This window comes from Neophocaena asiaeorientalis, unplaced genomic scaffold (genome assembly GCF_003031525.2).
Source record: "Neophocaena asiaeorientalis asiaeorientalis breed wild unplaced genomic scaffold, Neophocaena_asiaeorientalis_V1.1 scaffold114, whole genome shotgun sequence".
Lineage (NCBI taxonomy): Eukaryota > Metazoa > Chordata > Mammalia > Artiodactyla > Phocoenidae > Neophocaena > Neophocaena asiaeorientalis.
Genome location: NW_020173116.1, coordinates 6,765,050 through 6,787,520, shown reverse-complemented (window position 1 = coordinate 6,787,520; position 22,471 = coordinate 6,765,050). Strand labels below are relative to the sequence as shown.

Below are 22,471 nucleotides of genomic sequence, written 5' to 3'. Positions count from 1 at the left end.
TTTCCATTAAAGGTGGTGTGAACATGCATCCCCATTTATGCCTTTTGTCCCGGCACCATTATTAACGGTGCGCCTTTCATTCTCATTGTCCCAACGTGGACAGAAAATTATCTGCTCCCCAGCAAGGCAGTCTGGTGTCCCTGAAGAGCCTTGAGTATAACTCCAGGCCATAGTTCAGATTCTTTTTGTAATTCTGGGCAAGTGACTCTCCTTCTGGGCTTTGACTTTCTCATTGTGAAGGGAGGGATGGGGGGATCTCCAAGGTCCTGCCTGCTTTGAAAGTTGACACCTCTCTAAGGCAATAAGAATTTCAGAAGGCAGTCTGGAGCGAGCTCTTTAGCACTGACGATGGTTATGGCTTTGAGGCCCCATAGCACAGTTTGGGGGAGAGTTAGAGTGAGAGAATGTTTTCCTGTGCCTCGAGCATGTGAATTGTCCATGTGGGATGTCACCTACGGTCAGCCTTCTATGCACTGTGGACCCAGGGCACGGGAAACCATGAAAGATAATTATTTCCTTCTAGGATGCCTGCCTATGAGTTCAATTGGTGGTATTCTCTGTACTTTATAACCTACATCATCATCAACACCTACATCTTCATGTCCGTCTTTCTGGCCGTCGTCTACAACAATTATAGGAAGCACTTAAAGGTAACATGCATGAACCGGGGATCAGGGTGCCTGGCTGGGTGCAGTAGCAGGGAGGCTGGCAAATGCATTTGCTAAATATTTGAATGTGTCCATTTACCTTTGGCTTTGGTGAATTTGAAGGCTCGTTTGGTGCCTTGCTGTCCTCTGCTGGGCCAGGCGGTTCTTTGCCAGTCTGCAATGGGTCTGATGGTGTGTCCCAGCCTCACGTGCAGGAGGAGGTCCTGGCTTTGCGCCTCGCTTTTATTTATTTTTTTAAATTTTTACTGGAGTATAGTTGATTTACAACTTTGTGTTACTTTCTGCTGTACAGCAAAGTGAATCAGTTATACATATACATATATCCACTCTTTTTTAGATTCTTTTCCTACATAGGTCATTATAGAGTACTGAGTATATTTCCCTGTGCTATACAGTAGGTTCTTATTGGTTATCTATTTTATATATAGTAGTGTGTATATGTCCATCCCAGTCTCCCAATTTATCCCTTCCCCCCTTCCCCCCAGTACCCATAAGATTATTTTCTTCATCTGTAACTTTATTTCTGTTTTATAAATAAGTTCATTTGTACCATTTTTTAACATTCCACATATAAGTGATATCATACAATATTTATCCTGCTCTTTCTGACTTACTTCACTCAGTAGGACAATCTCTAGGTCCATCCATGTTGCTGCAAATGGCATTATTTAGTTCTTTTTTATGGCCGAGTAACATTCCATTGTATATATGGACCACATCTTCTTTATCCATTCTTCCTCACTCTTAATGCATCTGATAGTTCATGGCTCCTGGAAATGTTTTGTGTATCATTGGGATTGGGGATATTCTCCGAGCTCCTTTCCCCACCTCTAACAGAAGCAAAAATACCTTAAAGCCAATAGTTTCTGCCCTGGTGCCTTCTTCTTTGATTAATGTCTGGAGAATTCCTGGAGGTGTTGCATGAGCAGAGGCTTCTGAGGGCTTGGGGCATAGCGTGCTTTATTTCTGGAATCTGCCAGGATACCTGGGTCATCTCACCTGCGGGCCCCACTGTCACCCACCTGAGCACACCTCTCATTGGCTGTTTTCTAGGATTGTAAAACTAATTGCACAGAGATACATTTCATCCAAGGGTCATTTTCTTTAAGGGAAGACATAGCCTTTTGAGTTAGATCCTTTTGGTTCTGTTATGAATTTTTCTTTGCTTAGGGATGTTCCCACCAGGGGGCAAGTAGAAAGCCGGGGAGAACTTAAATGTTCGCAGCTAAGGAGAAGTGGGTGGTAGGCTGAGTCTGAGATTCGGCCAACCTCCCTTTGAAGGTGTCTGGCCTGTCCAGGCTCTGAGAAGTCTGTGCATTGTGGGCACCTCAGCTGCTCCTGACCCCAAGGCCAGGCCTCCCAGTAACCCTCCTCCTCTGACTCCCTCCTTCTGAGCAGGAAGAGGCATTCCCAGAGGGTCTGGTGCGCTGGACACAACTGTGGCTCCCCCTCCCCCAAGAAGTGTTTCTTTTAGTTAACACTTCTCGAAAATTAATTTTCTGCCACATGGATCAGTCAGCAAGCGTATCTTAAATGTGTTTTTTGTGCCCAACACCAAAGTTCTGAGGAGTCAAAGGCGATGAAGACACAGCTGTACCATTAAGAATGTAAGGTCTATAAATAACAAATGCTGGAGGGTGTGGAGAAAAGGGAGCCCTCCTACACTGCTGCTGGGAATGTAAACTGGTGCAGCCACTATGGAAAACAGTATGAAGGTTCCATAAAAAACTAAAAATAGAGTTACCATACGACCCGGCAATCCCTCTCCTGGGCATATACTCAGAGAAAACTCTAATTCAAAAGGACACATGTACCCCATGATCATAGCATCACTATTCACAATAGCCAAGACATGGAAGCCACCTAAATGTCCATCAACAGATGAATGGGTAAAGACGATGTGGTACATATGTACAATGGAATACCACTCAGCCATAAAAGAGAATGAAATAATGTCATTTTAGCGACGTGGATGGACCTAGAGATGATCATACTAAGTGAAGTAAGCCAGACAGAGAAAGACAAATACCATATGATATCACTTATATGTGGAATCTAAAATGTGTTACGGGGCTTCCCTGGTGGTGCAGTGGTTGAACTAATGAACTTACTTACAAAACAGAAACAGACTCTCAGACATAGAAAACAAACTTATGATTACTGAAGGAGAAAGGGGGACAGGGATCAATTAGGAGTTTGATATTAGCAGATACAAACTACTATATAAAATAGATAAACGACAAGGTCCTGCTGTATGGCACAGAGGACTTTATTAAATATCTTGTAATAAACTATAATGGAAAAGAATATAAATATATATATATATATATATATATATATATATATATATGTAAAACTGAATCACTTTGCTGTACACCTGAAACCAGCACAACATTGTAAGTCAACTCTACTTCAATTTAAAAAAAGAATTTAAGGTCTAGCCATGTAATCAGCTTAAAGGGAGCAGTAGGGGTGGGCATCGACGTGGCCGATTGTGAAATGAGGGGGCTTCTCCTTGTCTGGAAGACTCCCTGTGCACAGTCAAGCCGGATGGCAGCTCCTGGCAAACCCTCGCTGACCCTCCTGCCCTGGACCTCTTCCTTCTGACCACTTCTAGCCTCGTTTCACGTCCCTGCATTTCTTCCCCCTCCGCCTCTCTTTCTTGATTGACTTAATGGTAGATCTGTCTTCTCCCTCTCCTGCATCTCCCTGTCTCTCAGCAGCAAACCTGATTTCCTTCTTTTCTGGAATCTTCCTTCCTCCTGGGCAGCACGGAGTTTGGACCTGTCTGCCTCCTGGTGCTCTGTTTCTCACCACACAGGTTATCCTTCCTGGGTTCCCTCATTTGCACTTGGTAAGCTGAGTCCTGTTTCTGCAGGTGGGGGTTAGCTACCCATCCCTGGAGCCGGGGAGGGATTTGGTACTTTGTGAATCAGCAGAACCATGGTGACATCTCTTTGCAATTTCCTCCTGTAGCGTGAATTCCTGAGTCACTCTTACAAGATAGGCTGTTGTAAACCCAGGAGTGGGGGCTTTTAGGACTTTTTGTCAAGCATGGTGAGGCCTTTACATTTGGGTATCTCCTGCTCATCCAGAAGAATGCACATGGTCCCCAGGACACACTCAGATGAACTTTTCCATTGCCTTGAAATGTTTAAGGTGGAAAAATCAAGACTTTCTTGAATCTTCCTCTTAAAAAAACACACTTCTGTTTTTTCAAGAATGAGATTCGCACACTGGCATACCTGAAGCGTCACAAAATGATAGAGGCTTTCAACATTTTGAAAGTCAAGGTGGGCACAGAGTTTGTGGTGAAGGAGGCCCAGTGGAGGCAGCTGGCCAAGATCGTGGCACCAGACATCAGCAGTTCCCACCTGGAGCTCCTTTTGAGGATCTCCGACGAGGGACAGAAGGGTTATGTGGGTAAGAAGCCTTGGCCGCTGAAATTCCTCTTCCCTGTGCATCAAAAAGTGGGGTGGGGGGGCTCCTAAAAGTGATGGGATGCTTGTTCATTTTCTTAAGTTTGCAACTGAGAATGTATATTGGCATTCCCCGCTGGTAGTGTCACAGTGGAATTAGGTTCCTGACGCTGTGTTCTGACAGGGGTGTCGTGGTGTGTGTTGTCAGCATGTGAGGAGGCTTCCAGAAGCCCTTCACCTTGTAACACGCTCATCCCCCTCCCAGGATTCTGCTTTAGGGAGCTCATCTAAAATATGGAAAAGGGCTGTGTAAATAAACATCTAAATTGCGTTTGGCATTTGAAAAGTTGAAAGTCACCTAACTATTCATGTATTAGTGGTTGATAGTTATTATCAATAATGTTTCATATTGGTGGCATGCTTGCCACTCATGAGACACTGTCACGATCGTTGTGTGTATGTGATCTTCCCCAGACTCACCGAGGTGTAGGTCTTGTTATCCTCATCTGTCATTATGGAAACTGAGACTCAAAGAGATTTGGTCGGTTACCCAGAGCCACACAGCTGCAGTGTGGTACAGGCCATCTGACTCCAAGGCCCCTGCTTTTTATCATTACTCTGAGCTGCCCCAGATTCTGAGGGTCACTTAACGGGAAATTTTGGTGACATTAAAAATGACTGTGAAGATGAGGTAACAGTGGGGAAAGATGTGAGATGACTAAAATACACCCCAAACTGTAGGGCACACACATTTCTCTAGTTTCAAGAGAAGTCTAGATGGAAACACACCCAAATGGAATGGGAGGTCTGAGAGAATGTAAATGTACGTGAGACGAAGACTCTCAAACTAGTCCAGCAGAGACACGGGCTTTTTAGGACTCGGTGCCTGTGTGAGAAGAAGGAAATGACAGTGATTGTCTGGAACTTACATGAGTGTCCAGGGAAAAGAGAACTGTGTGGTAAGACACTGTTAAATGGGTGATGCCAACATCTTCCAATGAGGGTTTTGGATCCAAGATGGAAGGTCAGCAGGGTTTGACAGGTGCCTTCCATTGAGCCCTGGGCATGTCCCTTCAGCCGCCCAGCTCAATGGCTCAGGATCCAGGTTTCTCAGACCCTGAAGAGATGGCTTTGGTGCCCCCATTAGGGATTGGTGGTGATGCACTGTGAGATCCTCATGTCAGGGTTAGGGTTCTGCTAACGGTGGGGGAAGGGCAGCTGGGCAACCCTTGAGCACCGTGCTTCCCAAGCTCTTTGGGAAGTGCAGTGAAGCTTTTAAATTGCTAGCCTGTCATGCAGCTGTACACTTGGGTAAAATACAACAAAAATGAATAACTACAAAAATGAAATCAAAAAAACATGTAAAACGCAAGTCCCAATTTTTCATTATTAGGGTCAACAGACATGAAATGATCCTGTCAATTGTTCTATACGTTTCTAAATTTTCAGGGCTGATCTCATGGGGGTGAGTCGGGGAGCATGAGGACAGGACCAGCCGTGGCCCAGGGACCACACTCCTCCTCCAGGGAGGAGCGCTGCTCTAGGACTTGGAGGAGAGGTCGGGACCTGGGCCCCCTTGGATCTCCCACTCCAAGAACTGGGGTGGGATGGTGGCCCATGTCGGTCCAGGATTCCTAGACCTCAGCCCCTCTGTTTTTGAGAATTCTCTTTTGATCATTTAATACCTCTGCTGCTTCTAGAGAATTGAGACTTTGAAGATGTTGATGAAGCTTTAGGGCTTTATAAACTCTCTGCGATTCCTCCTGTAGCGTGAACTCCTGGGTTGCTCTTACAAGATGAGCTGTTGCAAACCCAGGAGCAGGGGCTTTTAGGAGTCTTTGTCGGGCTTGGTGAGGGCTTCATACTTGGGTATCTGCTGCTGATCCAGAAAAGATACACATGGTCCCCAGGACACACTCAGATGAACAGTGTTTCTTTGTTTATAAGGTCAGTCTAACTATTGACACTTGGGTGTCATGAAGAACAAACATATTAACACGTGGGGACATAGCGTCTTAATTTCTTTGGAAACTTCTTTGGTAATTTCCTTGTGTCTTTAGGTAAATACAAGTTATTGACTATTTATCTCAATATGCATTAGGCCAATGCCCCGAACTCAATTAGTAATTTTAGAAAATATGTTTAAGAAATCATGGGTAGTTGATTCCCTGTTGACACCAAGGATTTGTCAGAGAAGCGTGAAACTCTGGACACTGTATCCATATAGCTTAAGCGAGTTACCCTATAGGGCCTTTTGGTTTACAGTATCATGTGATTTACACAAGTCAGTTGATAAAGATATGAGTTTTTAAATCACAACACAGTTTGAATCATGCCGCTTGGTTCCGGCCTATGTTTAGGTTTAAAGACACCTAAATGTTAGCTGAGATCATGATACCAATTGACCCATAAGATAAGGGGGGGAATGTTAGAAGTTCCAACCATTTTAGCCTCTTTAGAAAACAAAGTTTGCATGAACTAAAACTCTATATTTGTACTTTGTATTTACATTGGATAAAATCAGGAAGAAGATGCAAAGCCACATTTTAAACCCTAAATCACAAAACAATTTATTAGTTTTCCTTTCCTGGGAGCATTAAATACATTTGAATTCAAATTTTAAATTATTTTAATTTGATTTATAAAGTAATTTTAGAACATTTTAATTTTTGGTCAGAAGTCCTTAGATTTTAAGTGTGTAACCAGATCTTTAAAATGTATCCTTTTTACCAAAAAAAAAAAAAAAAAAAAAAAGCTTGTTTTTTCCCCCTAATAGCCTTTTTACAACTACTAATTGCGGGTCTATTGCTAATTTGCATATCTTAAATTTTTTTTTTTTAATTAGGTAGAGACACTAAGAACATTAAATGAAGTTAGAATTCCCTGGTTCCCATCTGATTTTCTTAAGAAATTAGAATATAGAAATACTGTTTAAATGAATATTTGGTTGTTTTACATATTTTATGCTTGTGGGGGCCAGACTTTATAAACTGATTTGTTAGTTCAAGTTTTTATCTGGAAGGCACCTGTGTCAAGGAGAAAATCATTTTAAGACCTAGTTTCTTCAGCATTTTAATACGTTTGTGCAAGCCGAGAGTCTGTCAGAGACTTTGTTAAAAGAAAAAAGGTGATCGTTAAGCTTGAAATTCCTTTTTTCCTCCACCCTAGTGAGGCTTTTTGTTTGTTATGTTTGTTTGGTTTATCTATTTTTTTTTTTTTAGGGGATAGCACATTTAAAGCATAAAGAAGTTTTCCTTGATTTCTTATTCCGGGAGGACCTTTAAGTCTCCATTCAGAATTTAAGGAACGCATAGTGTTCACTTTAAAATAATTCATTTAACAATTCATTGAGAAATCATTGCTTGTATCGGTTTGCTTGGGCTGCCATAACAAAGTCTCACACACTGGGGGGCTTAGACAACAGAAATCTACTTTCTCACACTTCTGGAGGCAGGAAGTGCAGGATCAAGGTGTTGTCTGGCAGTCCTGTGTCCTTGGCTCCTAAATGATTGTGTTCTGTGTCTTCACGCCATCTTCCTTCCTTGCGTGTCTGTGTACAAATCTCCTCTTCTTATGAGGGCACCAGTCATACAGGATTAGGGCCCACCTAATGACCTCCTTTTAGTCTAATTATCTCTTCAGAGGCTCCATCTCCAAAATACAGGCACACTTAGAGGTGCTGGGGGTTAAGCCTTCAACATATGAAATTTCTGGGAACACAGGCCAGCCCGTAACTCCTGTTTTAGGGGTTCTGTCCTTAGACTGTTGCCTTCTCTAGAGCTTTCTTCTATGGTTTACTGTCCCCCCCACACCCCTATACTACTCATCTTCGAAAGTCATATTTATATTATTAGTTTATCAAAATCTCAAACTTTAACATTTACACCAAATGCACAGAACCGCCATGGTTCTGGTTCAGCTGCTGCCCTTTCCCCTTCACACGATGCGACTCCACCTGGTCTGAGGCTGCAAAGCCACAGCAGGACGACAGTGACAAACCTCACCTGTGCGGTACTCTTACTTTCTAATGCCCTGGGGACATTGAGCCAAAGTAGCTCTTGACCTTCTGAGCAGGTGAAAGGGGGCAAAGGAGGTCAGCAGATGCCCTTGAGACACACCCATGACCTTGGCTGCCATTGGCTGGCTCGTGACTGGAGTCCACAGGTCTGGGTCCCCCGCCCTGAGCCCTGCTCAGTTTTGCCACCTGGGTCGTCATCCTATTTGTAAATTAAATGAGCCCAGGACTCATCTAGTTTGAAAAAAGGAATCCATCCGAGTCACAGATGTGGCAAGAGGGCGCCCGTGAACTCATGGCTTAGCAGACTTCCCCAGTATTTTACCTTTTACAGAACAGCGATGTCAATTTAAATACCGTTACCAGGGCAAACACATCTCTAGGGAAGACAGCCAATCAGATCTGTTGGCTTTTAGGGATCGCAGGTTATCTTTTATAGGAGATAGCGGTCATTTCTGATGTCTGGGTGTCCAAAGACTCCTTTGTTTAACCAGCACTTTCAAAGACAGTTTTAATAACAGAAAGCCAAACGGAATTTCATGCTTCACGACAGTCTCCCCTCAGTACAGGCAGGGAGATCGCTAGTTCTGTGAACATGCTTGCTTTCCCCCTTGATCGGCAGTTATGGGCAGGTGTGGTTTCCAAGACTAAGCACTGGGATTCTATTAGTGCCAAAAGTGTTAAAGAATTAACTCTAGTGTTAAACTGAGAAACGTGAAACTTACAGATGTGGAAAGAAAAGGGTTGCATAGAATTATTAACAAAGAATATGGAGAATAATATGTCTACAGCATATTAGGGTTGGTACACAATGGTTCACAGGCTAAATGTGGCCACTGCCTCTTTTTCTAAAGTTTTACTGGAATACAGCCATGCTTATTCATTTGTGTATTGTTTATGGCTGCTTTCATGCTATAATGGCAGAATTGAATAGTTGAAATGGAGACCATATTGTCCACAAAACCTAACTCTCTGGCCCTTACATTAAAAGTTTGCTGACCCCTGATCTCCAACATAAAGTACCAGATGGGTACAAATTCTTTCTTGACACAAAATCACCATACTTTTGATTCTCTTTGTCCTTTCTTGTTCTATAGAATCTTTTGGATGAAAAGATGTGAGCCCTGTGATAGTGATGGATTCTCCGTTGGTTGAGGTTACTTGATGGCTGAAGTTTTGGCTGGATTCTTGTCAGTAGGACCCCCCAAACCCTATTTGTGGTTGTCACATCAGTGTCTCCCTACCTTCTGAGGGTGGAGCTCACGTAGCCCAGGTCCTGGATCCAAGTTATCACATCATCTAATTCTCTAAGGCTGCCCTTCCCCCTCAGCGGGTGCTACACGTCTTGGCTATTAAGACATGTCTGTGCATTTTGCTTCTAACTCTAAAGACCCAGGAACTAAGATATCCTAAGACATATAAGAGTGTTTTTCATCCAACTTGATGGGCTCATGTTCTTTCATGTTCTTAGGACCATCTGACTCTTGAGGAAAATAGCAACGTGAATGTTTAATGTCACTCAGGGTTTTGTCTGATTCAGGCTCCTCACTCAGATGAGGGCACACTTCTGACGAGGCTGAGGCTTTCTCTTTGCCTGGGTGTCTGTTGATGGCAGTTCCCCATCATCTTTCTTGCATAAACCACTGTGGTGGCACCTGTAGAACCACGATTCATTGTTTACTTCTGAAAACTCGAAATGGAGACCTACTCATTTCCAGGCCTCTAAATGAGAAGCATTCTAGGATTGAAAAACTCCACCCTGGGACTTCCCTGGTGGCGCAGTAGTTAAGAATCTGCCTGCCAATGCAGGGGACACGGGTTCGATCCCTGGTCCGGGAAGATCCCACATGCCGTGGAGCAATTAAGCCCATGCGCCGCAACTACCGAGCCTGTGCTCTAGAGCCCGCGAGCCACAACTACTGAGCCCACGAGCCATAACTACTGAAGCTCGCGCACCTAGAGCCTGTGCTCCGCGACAAGAGAAGCCACCGCGATAAGCCCGCGCACCGCAACGAAGCATAGCCCCTGCTCTCTGCAACTAGAGAAAGCCCACGCAGCAACGAAGACCCAAGGCAGCCAAAAATAAATAAATAAATAAATAAATTTAAAAAACAACTGCCTTCAGAAAAAAAAAATGCCCAAGAAAACTCCACCCCAGTCTTTAACAGCTGTCTCAGCTATACCTGATTTGTACCTGCAACTTATTGCACACATTTCTTTAAATTTTGCAAAGCATTCAACTTGGTTTTCAAAGGAGCAGTAACGCTCTGTGTACAACCTGATTTCATCCATTGATGTGATTGATATTTCTCTAAGTTGTATGTAACAGGAGGTTCATGCATAAACAGATTTGAGAACCAGCCCAGTGCATGCGTGGTCAGCATAGTGGTGAGGGAGAGGCGCATGGGGTGATGGGGAATAGCCTGCCGGCTCCGGGCATTCAGCAGATCAAGAACATCACCTCTGCAGTTGGGTGGGTCAAGGCTGTCAAGAAAGTGCCCACTGTACTTTGGCCCGGGGTGATGGGCCAACTTGTATGGAGGCTGTTGTTTTGAGTGAGTCCCTGAGAAGGGGCAGAGAGGGAGGGTAGGCAGAGAAGAACACAGGGTCTCAAGGGGAAGGATATGGATTATGCCTACCTTGGAGGCTTCGTGAGAAGGAAGAGGAGGTTGGGTTGAGCCTGGAAAGCTAGGTCAGGCAGACACTGAAAGCAGTGATGGCTGAGTGAGGTGGAAGGCAGGGAGTGAGGCAGTGGTGTCTGTGAGCTAGCGAAGTCACATGCTTGGGTTGGCTGCCTTGGGCTGGCTCAGGGTCTGAGTGAGGACAAGCGGGAGGCTGTGCCACTCACTGTCCCCTTGGCCTTGGGCCTTCATCCTTTGAGGCTTCATATCTTCACCTGTGAAACGCAGATCCAAGAGTCTGTGCTGGCTTTGTTTCACCCATTGAACCCTAGTGTCACAGCAGCCATGTATTTGGGGGTCCTTTTTTCATTGCAGACAAAATGAACTTTCTACGCTTGGCTGACCTCCTCAACATCCAGGTGGTCACCATCAACATCAAGAGACACCCGCTGGAAGCCTGGATGCCTCGGGTATACCAGTCGTCCCCAAGCCTCTTGGTTCAGAAGACGGTTCGGCACAGGCAAGTGAGACGGGGCCGGTTTTCTCCCAAATTGCTTTGAAAATAGAGGAATCTGTCAGTGCTGTCTGGACTGCATGTGTTTCATCACTGAAGCTGTAAACCATTCCCCTGCTCACTGCTTCTGGTTTCTTGGGAAGGCATGGAAATTGTTCTGCTATGTTTAACCTTAGCCAGAGGACAGGTTTCTAGATTATGCTTCCTTCTTCAGTGTTTTTTGTTTTTTAATGCTCAAGGGCCACAGACTGGCTGTGCTTTCTGAGCCAGGGAAGCTGACCACTCTCTGATTTCAGGAAGTTCCTGCCCCATCAGAGTCATTAGGAAGTTGATGTCAAATATGGCATTTTGTTAAGTATCTGGTAAGTAGACATGAGTTAGAGTTACTGGAATGACCGTTAAGAATGCCAGTTAGGGCTTCCCTGGGGGCGCAGTGGTTGAGAGTCCGCCTGCCGATGCAGGGGACACGGGTTCGTGCCCCGGCCTGGGAAGATCCCACATGCCACGGAGCGGCTGGGCCCGTGAGCCATGGCTGCTGAGGCTGTGCGTCTGTAGCCTGTGCTCTGCAACGGGAGAGGCCACGACGGTGAGGGGCCCGTGTACCGCCAAAAAAAAAAAAAAAAAAGAAGAATGCCAATTAATTCTTTTATTCCCAAGTAGATGGACTCCAGAAGAGTCCTTTATCCTGGTTGGAGAGTTTATTTTTACTATGTGTGGCCTGGAACACCCCTATCAGCAGAGGCTCCCCTCTTGCCTTCTTTGAATTTAATGTTTCATAAAAGTGAATGGTTCACTTGGGAGATTGGGATTGACATGTATACACTGATGTGTATAAAATGGATGACTAATAAGAACCTGCTGAATAAAAAAATAAATAAAATAACATTCAAAAATTTAAAATGTGAATGGTATAGAAGTCCTTGAAAGTAGCCCAGCCTATGATGTACGTAAACATCCCTTTTAGCTCCCATATTGTATATTTACGAAGGCCCTTTATGTAGAGGCTCCTTTCCATTCATTTCAATATTGAACTACTGGTGTGTTTCACACAGTGGATGTCTGTGTAACCACATGTGGCATCCAGGGCTGAGACCTAGAGTCTGCAGCTTCCCCAGGACAATAGGGTAGGAGCCCCCGCTCCCCTGCTTCCCATGGTCACGCCCAGGGTTCACCCAGGATTCTCTGGAGCACAGAGCACAGATGCCTGTGAGGGGCAGCCTGCTCTGTAATTAAGAAGTTGAATCAGAGCCCAACTGTCATATTTTTTTCACCCCTTTTCACCCCAGACTTGGTGAGAAAGTGGGGCACGTCAGTCCCCTGGAAGACTTGTGTGCAATAGGAGTAAAGAGTTTTTCAGAAGCTTTCTGAGTTAAGGATGTTAATTTTCCAGGGTCAAGTAGTCAAGGTGTAATGGTCCTGGGCTAAGCCCTAAACCTTCTCCTTGCCCCCTGATTCTACCCAGCTTTTCATCTGATCCAGGTACCGTGCCCAAAAGGCGAACCTGGGTAAACTAGGCCTCTGTTCTTCCCCCTCACTCTGTCTTCATTTTCTCCTTGGTGGGAAAGGCTATACCAGTGTACCAGTGTCAGTGAGAGGCAGGTGAATTTCAGAGCCCTAACCATGGTGGAACCTTTCCTTCCATGTTGAGTGAGTATGTGTGTGTGTGTGTGTGTGTGTGTGTGTGTGTGTGTGTGTGTGTGTGTGTGTGTGTTGGTGGGATGGGGGGTGGTGAGTATCTCATATTCATCACACTGACAGGAAACACAGTAGTTCCTGCAGGGCTCTGAACCTGCTTTTTTTTTTTTTTTTTTTTACTGAAATGTATGGTAACAGAATCTTCTTTTTTCCCTCCTGGCAGGATTTTTGTCTGGGTTTATGATGTCATCATTCTAATAAATGCCATATTCATTGCTTTGGATGAGAAAAACCCCTTAATTTCCTATGCAGAATGGCTTTTCCTTTCTCTCTATATTATTGAAATTCTCCTGAAATTGTACACGTACGAACCCAGAGCCTATTTTGGAAGGAAGCAGTTCTGGAACTGGTGAGTCTGTGTTTTGGGGAGGAGGCCGTGGGTGAAGAGAGGGGCTTTCTGTCACACTTTGGGGAATAAAGTTGTGGAGTGTTTCAAGCTCCATCTGCTTAGTTTTGAGGCTTCTTTTTTTTTTTTTTTATAAATTTATTTATTTATTTTTGGCTGTGTTGGGTCTTCGTTGCTGCACGTGGGCTTTCTCTAGCTGTGGCAAGCGGGGGCTACTCTTCGTTGCAGTGCGTGGGCTTCTCATTGCAGTGGCTTCCCTTGTTGCGGAGCACGGGCTCTAGACATGCAGGCTTCAGTAGTTGTGGCATGTGGGCTCAGTAGTTGTGGCTCATGAGCTCTAGAGCGCAGGCTCAGTAGTTGTGGCGCACAGGCTCAGTTACTCCGCGGCATGTGGGATCTTCCCGGACCAGGGCTCGAACCCGTGTCCCCTGCATTGGCAGGTGGATTCTTAACCACTGCGCCACCAGGGAAGCCCGAGGCTTCTTATAATGAAATCTTGAGGGCAGGGGAACATCTGGTTGTCAAAGCTGTCATTTAGGATGTCAGTTTGAATGACTGGCTAAAATTAGAATCACAGATCACGGCATCTTGAATTTGGAAAGGATCTTAGAATGTTGCACCCAATGAGACAATTCCTTCCATGGTTGCCCGGCCCACTCCCTACTCTTGTTATTGGAAAACTTGGCCTGCGTGGCTGGACGATGAGGACCTTTAGCAAGTTCTTTCCCGGGCTGGATGTTTCTCCTGTGACCTTCTCTGCTCCAGGCTCTGTACCTCCTGGTCTTAAACCATCACCCACATGCTGCAAGCCATCTTGAGTACCACTGAATGTCAGCCATCACGGGTAGTGCACAGTTTAGCAGGGTTGGATCTCTGTGGTCACTGCTCCCAGTGCCAAGAAACTCACTCAGGTGTGCGTGTGGCCAGCTGACCAGTGTTATCCAAGGCAGTGGCGCCGTTGTGAGAAAAGTCACGGCATGATGAATTTCCCCTTTAATTAAAAAGTTGCAGGGAATTCCCTGGCACTTCAGCAGTTAGGACTCTGTGCTTTCACTGTCAGGTGTGTGGGTTCAATCCCTGGTAGGGGAACTAAGATCCCCCAAGCCGCATGGCATGGCCAGATAAATAAAAATAAATAAATAAAGTTGCAATGCATTTAGTAAGATGAATACCGAGAAAGATTACACTATGTATTCTGAAAATGTGTCAAAGTATTCTTGCAAGTATATAGTTATGTTGGAAGACAGAGTGATATGAATTAGCTGATTCCTACAAATTTCCTTCGATGGTTCATTGGAACAGCCAGTAAATGATCAAACACAGTGTTTCTTGCTTTGTACCTGCTGTCCTAAAAGTTATGGAAATCAATTTGATGGCTGGATCGTTGCTTTGCATAAGAGATTGGATTCAGAGTTTTCTCGGGATTCACTGTATCCCGAGCTTGACAGGCCTTTTCCGTGACTCCTCACTGACGTTGCTTCTCCACCAAATCTTAGGTTTGATATGCTGATCATCATTGCAGCCCTGGTGGCCACTGTGGCCAACTCCACCATTCAGTCAGGTCAGTGTCACCGGCTCTCAGCTTCCCCGCCTCCCGGGAGCGGGTGTTCAATCAGTAAACTTTGTAGAACATCCATGGTGTACCATTAGGGTGTTTGGGGCAAGGCAGTGGGGACACAGGAGAATTAGTAAAACTATTCCGCTTTCTGGAGAGGGATGGTAGCTTTGTTTGTGTCTGGTTGTATGGTAGAGATTTCATTTGTAGGTATCACCACACCAAACACTCAGCTGGTCATCTCTCCAAACTGCCCTTGATCTCAGGGCTCATCCTTGACCCTCTGCCCGTGTTGGCCCCCAACCAGGGTCCAGCTGTAGCAGGAACTCTTCATCAGCCTCCGCTCACCACCCTCTCCTTTCTACCCTCCTCTGGCTCCTCTACATGTGCCGCCACTGCCCTGCACACTCCTTCCTGTAGATGGCAGAGGGGATTATTAGAGATAGAGAAGCTTCTTAACATGACTATGAAATGAATGCTGGGGGGAGGAACGGCTTGCTGAAATGCATTCTGTAGAGCGGGATCCACAGTCAGTTCTTGATTATGGTCTGAAGTCTGTTCCTACACTCAATGCTTCTTAGTTTTAGGGCTGGAGGGGATGCTCACCTTGGTGCTGATTTGCCGGGGGAGTTACTGGTTGAAGGCAGTCCTCACTTCCTCATGGCTCAGAGCCATCACCCTGTTCTTGAAGTGAAGTGCATAGTTCCCCAGGACCCACAGAGTCTCAGACCTCACTGCATAAAAGGGACAAGCCAGAGGCGCTCCGAAACCGGAATGTTAGATGGTTGTGTTCTTTTTCCAGCGAGAAAATACAACAGTCAGCAGATACTGGATATTGTCTTGATTTTGAGAATACTCCGGCTCTTACGGATCATTGTCAGCGTTCAGAGGTAAAGATGAAGCCATGGGAAACAGCTGCACCTGGGCAGTTCCCTATATTCGGGCTTGACAGAAACCACCCTGCCTGGGAACTAACTATAAACACGCCCAGCTATGAACCCAGGATATAACCTGTATAGAGGACCTGGGTTCTCTGGGGGCGGTGGGGAGGGGCAGGGAGCTTGAGAAGGTGGTCAAGAGCCCCGAAGTGCAGCTCTCTGAGGGCAGGGATTCTGTCCGTCACTTTCAACCCTGAGACGTGGTCCCTCAACTGTGCCTGCAGCCTGGTGACTGGACAGTGGTCATGATGGCAGCTAATGCTAACGGAGTGTGCTAACCATTGTCTTGTTAAATCCCTCCAACAACCCTTGATGTAGGGGCTTTAATGATCTTTAGTTCCTGGGTGATGACAATGAAGCTCAGAGAGGTTAAGTAGTTCCCCCAGTGGTGCACAGCTAGAAAGAGGCAGAACTAGGATGCAAACCTAGGAGTCTGATCCCTAAACCCGGAAAAACCCACCCTGTTTTGGATAGGCCAGGTTCCTTTCAAGGAGTGTGTGGGGTGCCTCCATCTGAGGACTGGCATGCTCCCCCACAAAATAAGTAGGGGAGCAGGCCGGGTCAGCTAAGTCTCCAGGTCAGCTTTAATACAGGCTGAATTTTTTTTTTTTTTTTTGGTACACGGGCCTCTCACTGTTGTGGCCTCTCCCGTAGCGGAGCACAGGCTCCGGACGCGCAGGCTCAGCGGCCATGGCTCACGGGCCCAGCCGCTCCGCCGCATGTGGGATCCTCCCCGGACCGGGGCACGAACCCGTGTCCCCTGCATCGGCAGGCGGACTCTCCACCACTGCGCCAGCAGGGAAGCCCCAGGCTGAACTTTTGATGAAGAAAAAGGTTGGGGGAAGAAAGCAGATGAGGGTGGATGGTTTTTCAGCCTCAATACCCGCCTGTGTCCTGCTAGTGAAACTCTGTGATTACCTTTCTTACGTTTTTAAAAACGGTCTTGCTTTCTTTTGCTTCAGGGGAAACTCAAGTTAACTCCCCCCTCAGTTCAGTAGATGGACTGATGCTGACAAAATTGTAAAGGCAGATTCCTGACAGCATTTACAGCACAGATCCAGGACTGGGGGGAGGGGCATTAAACCAAACATGCTAGTGTGGTGTCAGTTTTACTTACATCTTCCCTTTGCCTTGTGTCCGAAACTTTGTTTTATCCCAGATTCCGGGTGATCGTGACCACCTTAATTAACATCGGCCCCACGATGCTGACGTTTGGCGGTCTGGTCTTGGTGAGTGTTCTGTTCCTATTCTATGTGAAGCAAGCGATAAGATGTTCATTCTTAACAGGTCTCTGTGAGCCTTATTTTAAGTGAGGGAAAGAAAGGGAGATGAAGTCAATGAGATTCAAGCGGTTTCTAGGAGCTATTTTTAGAAATATCAAGTGTGTAGAAACATGGGGCATATAGCCGTCCAGGTACACTGGCTGCTGTAATAAACCCAACCTCAGTGGGTTAATCTCGTCAAAGTGTGTTCCTCACTCACGGTCCAGGGGGGTATTCCTAGCCAACAGGTGGGTCTCAGGGGTGTAGGCTCCTTCCAGAGCATGGCTCTGCCGCCCTGGCCTCAGATCCTTCTTTGTTCTGCTCAGAAGAAAGCCCACCTGCTTCTCCAGAAGCCCAGTGGTAAGAACGTAGCCACGCAAGGCTGTGAGGGGACTGGGCCCCCCACCGAGGAGTGATTCCATGCTATGGATGAGGAAGCTTGAATATCTGCTACAGGGTACTTATTTTCTATTCTGTTAAAGTGGTAAAAAAAACAAAACAAAACAATTCAATTAGTACAGAAGAATGAAAGATGGACTGCAGGTCACGCATTCTCACCCACCACGTGCCTCTTTCCCAGAGGCAACAATTATTAAGAGTTTCTCGTTACGCTTCCTAAACATTTCCATCCATACAACAGGCGTGTCATTTCCAGATGTATGTGTATCCAGTTTATTGTTGTGTCAAATGGGATCATCTGTACCAAACATTGCACAACTTTTTTCTATCCAATGTCTTCCCAATGTCTTTGTCACATGTCCTGGAGGACACATGCACCCATGTGAGTTCTGCTCTGATGAAAAGTGTCCCACTGAGGAACCACGAGAGATTTCACTTCTTTGCCATCACAGATGATGGGGTGAAGCCCATCTTGTGTGTGTCTTTGCTTTCGTGAGTGTTTCTGTTGGGTACATTCCTAGCAGTGGGACTGCTAGGTCACAAGGTAAATGTGTCCACAGTTTGGATCAGTGGTGGCGAATTGCCTTCCAAAAGATGTGCTCCCTGTGTATTCCAAATGCCAGTGTGTACGGCATCTGTTTCTCTGCACCCCTCACAGCTGGGTTTATTAAACATTTCCATACTCTCCAATCTGATGGGTGAGAAAATGGCACTGTGTCCCTTTGATGTGCATTTCTTTAGTTATTCCAGAGGCTGAGTGTGTTTTCCATGTTCTTTGGGCCACTTATGCTTATTTTTTTTTATAAGCAGCTTAATTCATATCCTTGGTCATTTTTCTATTGTATTTTTTTTATATGATTTGAAGGAGCGTTTTGCCGATCAGGGAAATAAGCCCTTGGTATATTGTATACAGAGTAGTTATTTTTCCTCATCCATCACTTGTTTGTTTTTGTTTTTCCTAAATAAAGGCTTTCTGTTGTATTTTTTCGGCTGTCTGAAAGTTTAAATTAATTACGTTGATGTTTTATTTTACAGTTTTATATCATGCTTATAAGGCTTTTCTCTACTTGATTTTTTTTCTAGCTCCTTTATAGTTTGGTTTTTACATTTAACTCTTTGACACCTTTGGAATTTATTTTGATATAAGAAACGAGGTAAACAGGACTTCCCTGGCAGTCCAGTGGTTAAGACTCCACGCTTCCCCTGCGGGGGGCACGGGTTTGATCCCTGGTCGGGGCACTAAGATCCTATATGCCACGTGGCACAGCCAAAAAATTCCAAAAAAACCAAAAAACAACAAAACAAATGAGGTAAAGATCCAAATTTATTCTTTTTTTCTCTAGAGGCCTAACTATTGATATTATTTATGGAGTATTTAACCCACTAACTTGCTAACAGCATCATTTTGTCTTTGTAAACTGAGACCACAGCAGAGGTCAAGGTGTGGTCCAGCTGGCCGTGCCCCCTGTCCCTGAACAGCCCAGTGGCCAGTGGGCTGACCCATCCCACCCTGTTCCTGAGGCTGCTGGAACTTGTGGCCGTGGGGAAAGCCATCCCCAGAATGAGGGTCGCAGCCCTTTCTGCCGGCCGTTGTCGCAGGCTGACCCGTGTCTGCGTCCTCCTGCCTCGCCTCATCCCACCTGCCCACTCGTGCCTGGTGCCGCCCGCCCTAGGTGGTCTACTACGTGTTTGCCATCGTCGGGATGGAAGTGTTCCACGGCAAAGTGCACTTCTTTGAGCCCAGTTCCACCAGTCCTGATGCCCTGGTGTGTGGGAACCCAGCCCTAAAAGACTCAGCGTTTGCCCGAAGCAGGTACTGCAGGAACAACTTCAATGACCTGGCTGCTTCTCTCATCCTGCTGACAGAGCTCACCGTGGTTAACCAGTGGCACGATATCCTTTCCGAGGAGGCGGGTGTGGCGGGGGATACTGAGAGCACCTTCCGGGAGGATTAGGTCTCGGCTCCTTGAACGCTTGTTCCTTAGCTTCCCACTCCTCGCAGATGGCTTTGCCCTCGTGACTCACCAGGCGTCAAAGCTGTATTTCATCGGCTTCCACGTCGTGGTCGTCATCCTCATTGTTAAGTGAGTTTGCTCCTGCCGGGTGGGCCGTTCCAGATCCCCCCCCTCTCAGATCTACAGCTGCTCGCACCTCCCTCCTCCCTGGCGCCACCCTTGAGTACATTGTGGGTGGGTCCCATCTCCCCTGCTAGATGCTAAGGCACCAGAAGGGAGGCATCTTACTTTTGTTCACGTCTGTGTTCTTCAGTGTCAGCCAGCCGTGCACGTCAGTATATAGTATACATCTCATAGCCTCGCCAATTGTTTGGGTCAGAAGGGCTCTGGGGTCCTGGCCGGTCTCCCTACCCTTCCCCGGTGGGATAAATCACCTTTAGAACGTCCTTGTGAATTGTGTCCACCGTTTGCTGAAATCTGCACAACTCCTGGGACTCATTAGAACCCTATACGAGTGAATTTCCTTGTCATCCAGCTCTGGTCCTCACCTGTCCTTGCACAGGTAGAATGGAAATGTGCTTACTGGTTAATTTTCTTCATTGGTTCCAGTTCTGTCCTGACTTCTCTTCCGGGGAGAACTCAGGCACCGTTTGAAAGCTGCTATGACATCTCACCGTTCCAGAGGGCTTTCCTTCCTGCTTATCGATCTCTGATTCTAGCTCCCCTGTTCCTTGTGGGACCTGAATTTGAGTCCCTTTATCCCTGTTTTTCCTCCCCCCGCCCAGAGATGTTTTCTGGTTGTCGTATCCCTCTTAGAGCCCGGGGCCCACAATTCTTGGGGTGACAGCCCAGGCCCGGGCCTTCCTTGTCACATCAGAGCTGCTTTGGCCACCATCCTGTTGATTTTGGCTCAAGAACGTCCCAGCAGAGGAAGGGGAGGGGAGGAACTGCTCAGGGCTGCTTGTCCTGCACCGTCTGAATGGAATATGTAGTGGGAACGAGAGAGGAATGCTTCTGAGTGATTCTTAGAGAGGTTTCCAGAATGCTGGGATAGGCCGAGGCAACGTGAAAAGCTGTAGGGGTTTTTCAGCTCTTCCCTCCAAAGCATGCGAGTATGGTGACAGCCCTGGGCTGAGGTCAGAAGTGGTGAAGGAACTGGGATTCCCTACTCACAAGTCGCAGGTCAGTGTGCGTGTACGTCATGTGTATATACTGACAAAGTGTGATGCCGTGGGTCCGAGACAAAGACAGTTTATTCCTCATGGCAGAAGCTGCCGCCAGAGCGATACTTGGGGCAGCTCCCTGAGCCCTAATCCCCACTGCACCAGGAGGTGAGAGCCAGTTGGATGGGCTGCATTGCAGGAGGGGAACTCCAAAATGAGGAAAAGGGAAAGACCTTATTTTTACTCTCGAACGTAAGCAAGTCTCCGGGGAGGGCAAAATGAAGTCTTTGCTACCCTAGTGGTCGCTGGGGAGGAGACAGTAAGTAACAGTAAGCTTTACTATTGTGGAGCATATCTGGAGACACACATATCGTGTGGACCAAAAAGTTCGTTTGGGTTTTTCTATGTCACAGACCACCCGAGTGAACTTTTGGGCCAGCCCAATAGATCCCTAAATTGGCTGTCAGTGCCTTTGCTCAGAGGACCTAGACTGTGCAATAACACGAGATATTCATGGAGAATTTTCTACCACCCATTATGTGGCCTAAGCTTCCCCTTAAAATCAACTGTATTTTCGAGCTCACTTTGGTAGCACATACACTAAAACTGTACAGAGAAGATTAATGTGGCCCCTGTACAAGGATGACATGCAAATTGGTGAGGCATTCCATATTTTCGCAATATAGGGGGAGGGGATTAAGAGGTACAAACTGTTGGGTATAAAATAAGCTGCAAGGATATATGGCACAGCACTGGGAATATAACCAATATTTTACAATAACTATAAATGGAGTAAACCTTTAAAAATTGTGAATCGGAACCCCACCCCCTCTATTTTCTTCTTAATAGTCACTGTTGAAAAACGATGTAGAGGAAGAATGATTTTCCGAATGAAAGAAAGTTGTGCCTGATGCTTGAGAGACATTTTGTTGTTTCTTCCCCATGTTGTGTTTTCTTTGCAAAGATGGGCGGCCTTTTTATTTGGGCTTGAACACTCTTTGGAGCCGTGATTTCCCATCACCTAGACCATGGCTGACTCGATGTAAAACCCTCTGCCTTTTACTTTTTCTCAGTATTTTCATAGCGTTCATCTTGGAAGCGTTTTTTGTGGCATATTCGTTAGAAAAAAGTGAAGTGGAAACTGCCATTGAGAAGAAGATTCAAGAGCTTGGAGTTGGGGTCCAAGAGTGAGTAGCATTTCCCGACGCGGCTCATGGACTTTGGAAGCAGGATGTTCATGGCGGGGTGGGTCCTGATCACATTTAACCCCCGAGACCCCATGGCAGCCAGCCTGGTCCCGGGTGCCAGTTCTCAGGGACCCTCGCTGGCTACATGGGTGACATGGGGCCATGGCTGGGAGGACAGAGGGGAACTCAGCTGAGGGACCCAGCTGTGTTCACACCATCTCTTCCTCCCCAAAGGGAAGAAGTGCAGGATGGGAAGCTCATTGACAATGTGGACGCCAAGGACAGTGGTTTCAGTGGGGACGATGGAGACAACAAAAGGAGGGCCTTGAAAGGACTGTACTTTAGAATTGCATCAAAAAGTAAGTTTTAACCCAACTTGAAACTTCCTCCAATCCATCCTCCTCACAGCAGTCAGTGAGATGTTTCCAGGGTGCAAATCCGACCTTCAGGGGCTTCCCGTGTCTCAAGGGCACCTGCCGTGACCTCTAGGGGCCACATGCATGGTTCCCTCAATACCTCAGCCCGTCTTCCTTCCCCCAGGACCCCCCACGCCTCTGCCCTTTAGCCCTGCTGTCCCTTTACTTCTTTGGCTCCCCTGCTCCATCCTGCCACAGGGCCTTTGCACATGCTGCTTTCTCCCCTTACTCTCACCTCACCTTGCAAAATCAAGGCTCTTCCTCCTGCAGGTCTCTGCTCAGGCAACATTTCCTCAGGGAAGCCCTCTGGGACCCCCG

At 46.4% G+C, this 22,471-nt stretch overlaps 1 protein-coding gene and 1 pseudogene across 1 annotated transcript in view; both read left to right on the top strand.

Annotated features, from left to right (window-relative positions):
• Positions 1 to 22,471, top strand: part of LOC112398977 (two pore calcium channel protein 2-like) — a 42,936-nt gene that overhangs the window by 17,572 nt on the left and 2,893 nt on the right. The window contains exons 8-18 of the mRNA XM_024743905.1: positions 524 to 650; positions 3,890 to 4,091; positions 11,099 to 11,243; positions 13,096 to 13,281; positions 14,775 to 14,839; positions 15,636 to 15,723; positions 16,931 to 17,000; positions 19,106 to 19,325; positions 19,426 to 19,516; positions 21,624 to 21,737; positions 21,972 to 22,096. Coding sequence (XP_024599673.1) covers positions 524 to 650; positions 3,890 to 4,091; positions 11,099 to 11,243; positions 13,096 to 13,281; positions 14,775 to 14,839; positions 15,636 to 15,723; positions 16,931 to 17,000; positions 19,106 to 19,325; positions 19,426 to 19,516; positions 21,624 to 21,737; positions 21,972 to 22,096 — 1,433 coding nt within the window. The remainder of the gene's footprint in view (positions 1 to 523; positions 651 to 3,889; positions 4,092 to 11,098; positions 11,244 to 13,095; positions 13,282 to 14,774; positions 14,840 to 15,635; positions 15,724 to 16,930; positions 17,001 to 19,105; positions 19,326 to 19,425; positions 19,517 to 21,623; positions 21,738 to 21,971; positions 22,097 to 22,471) is intronic.
• Positions 21,127 to 21,227, top strand: LOC112399078 (uncharacterized; annotated as a pseudogene).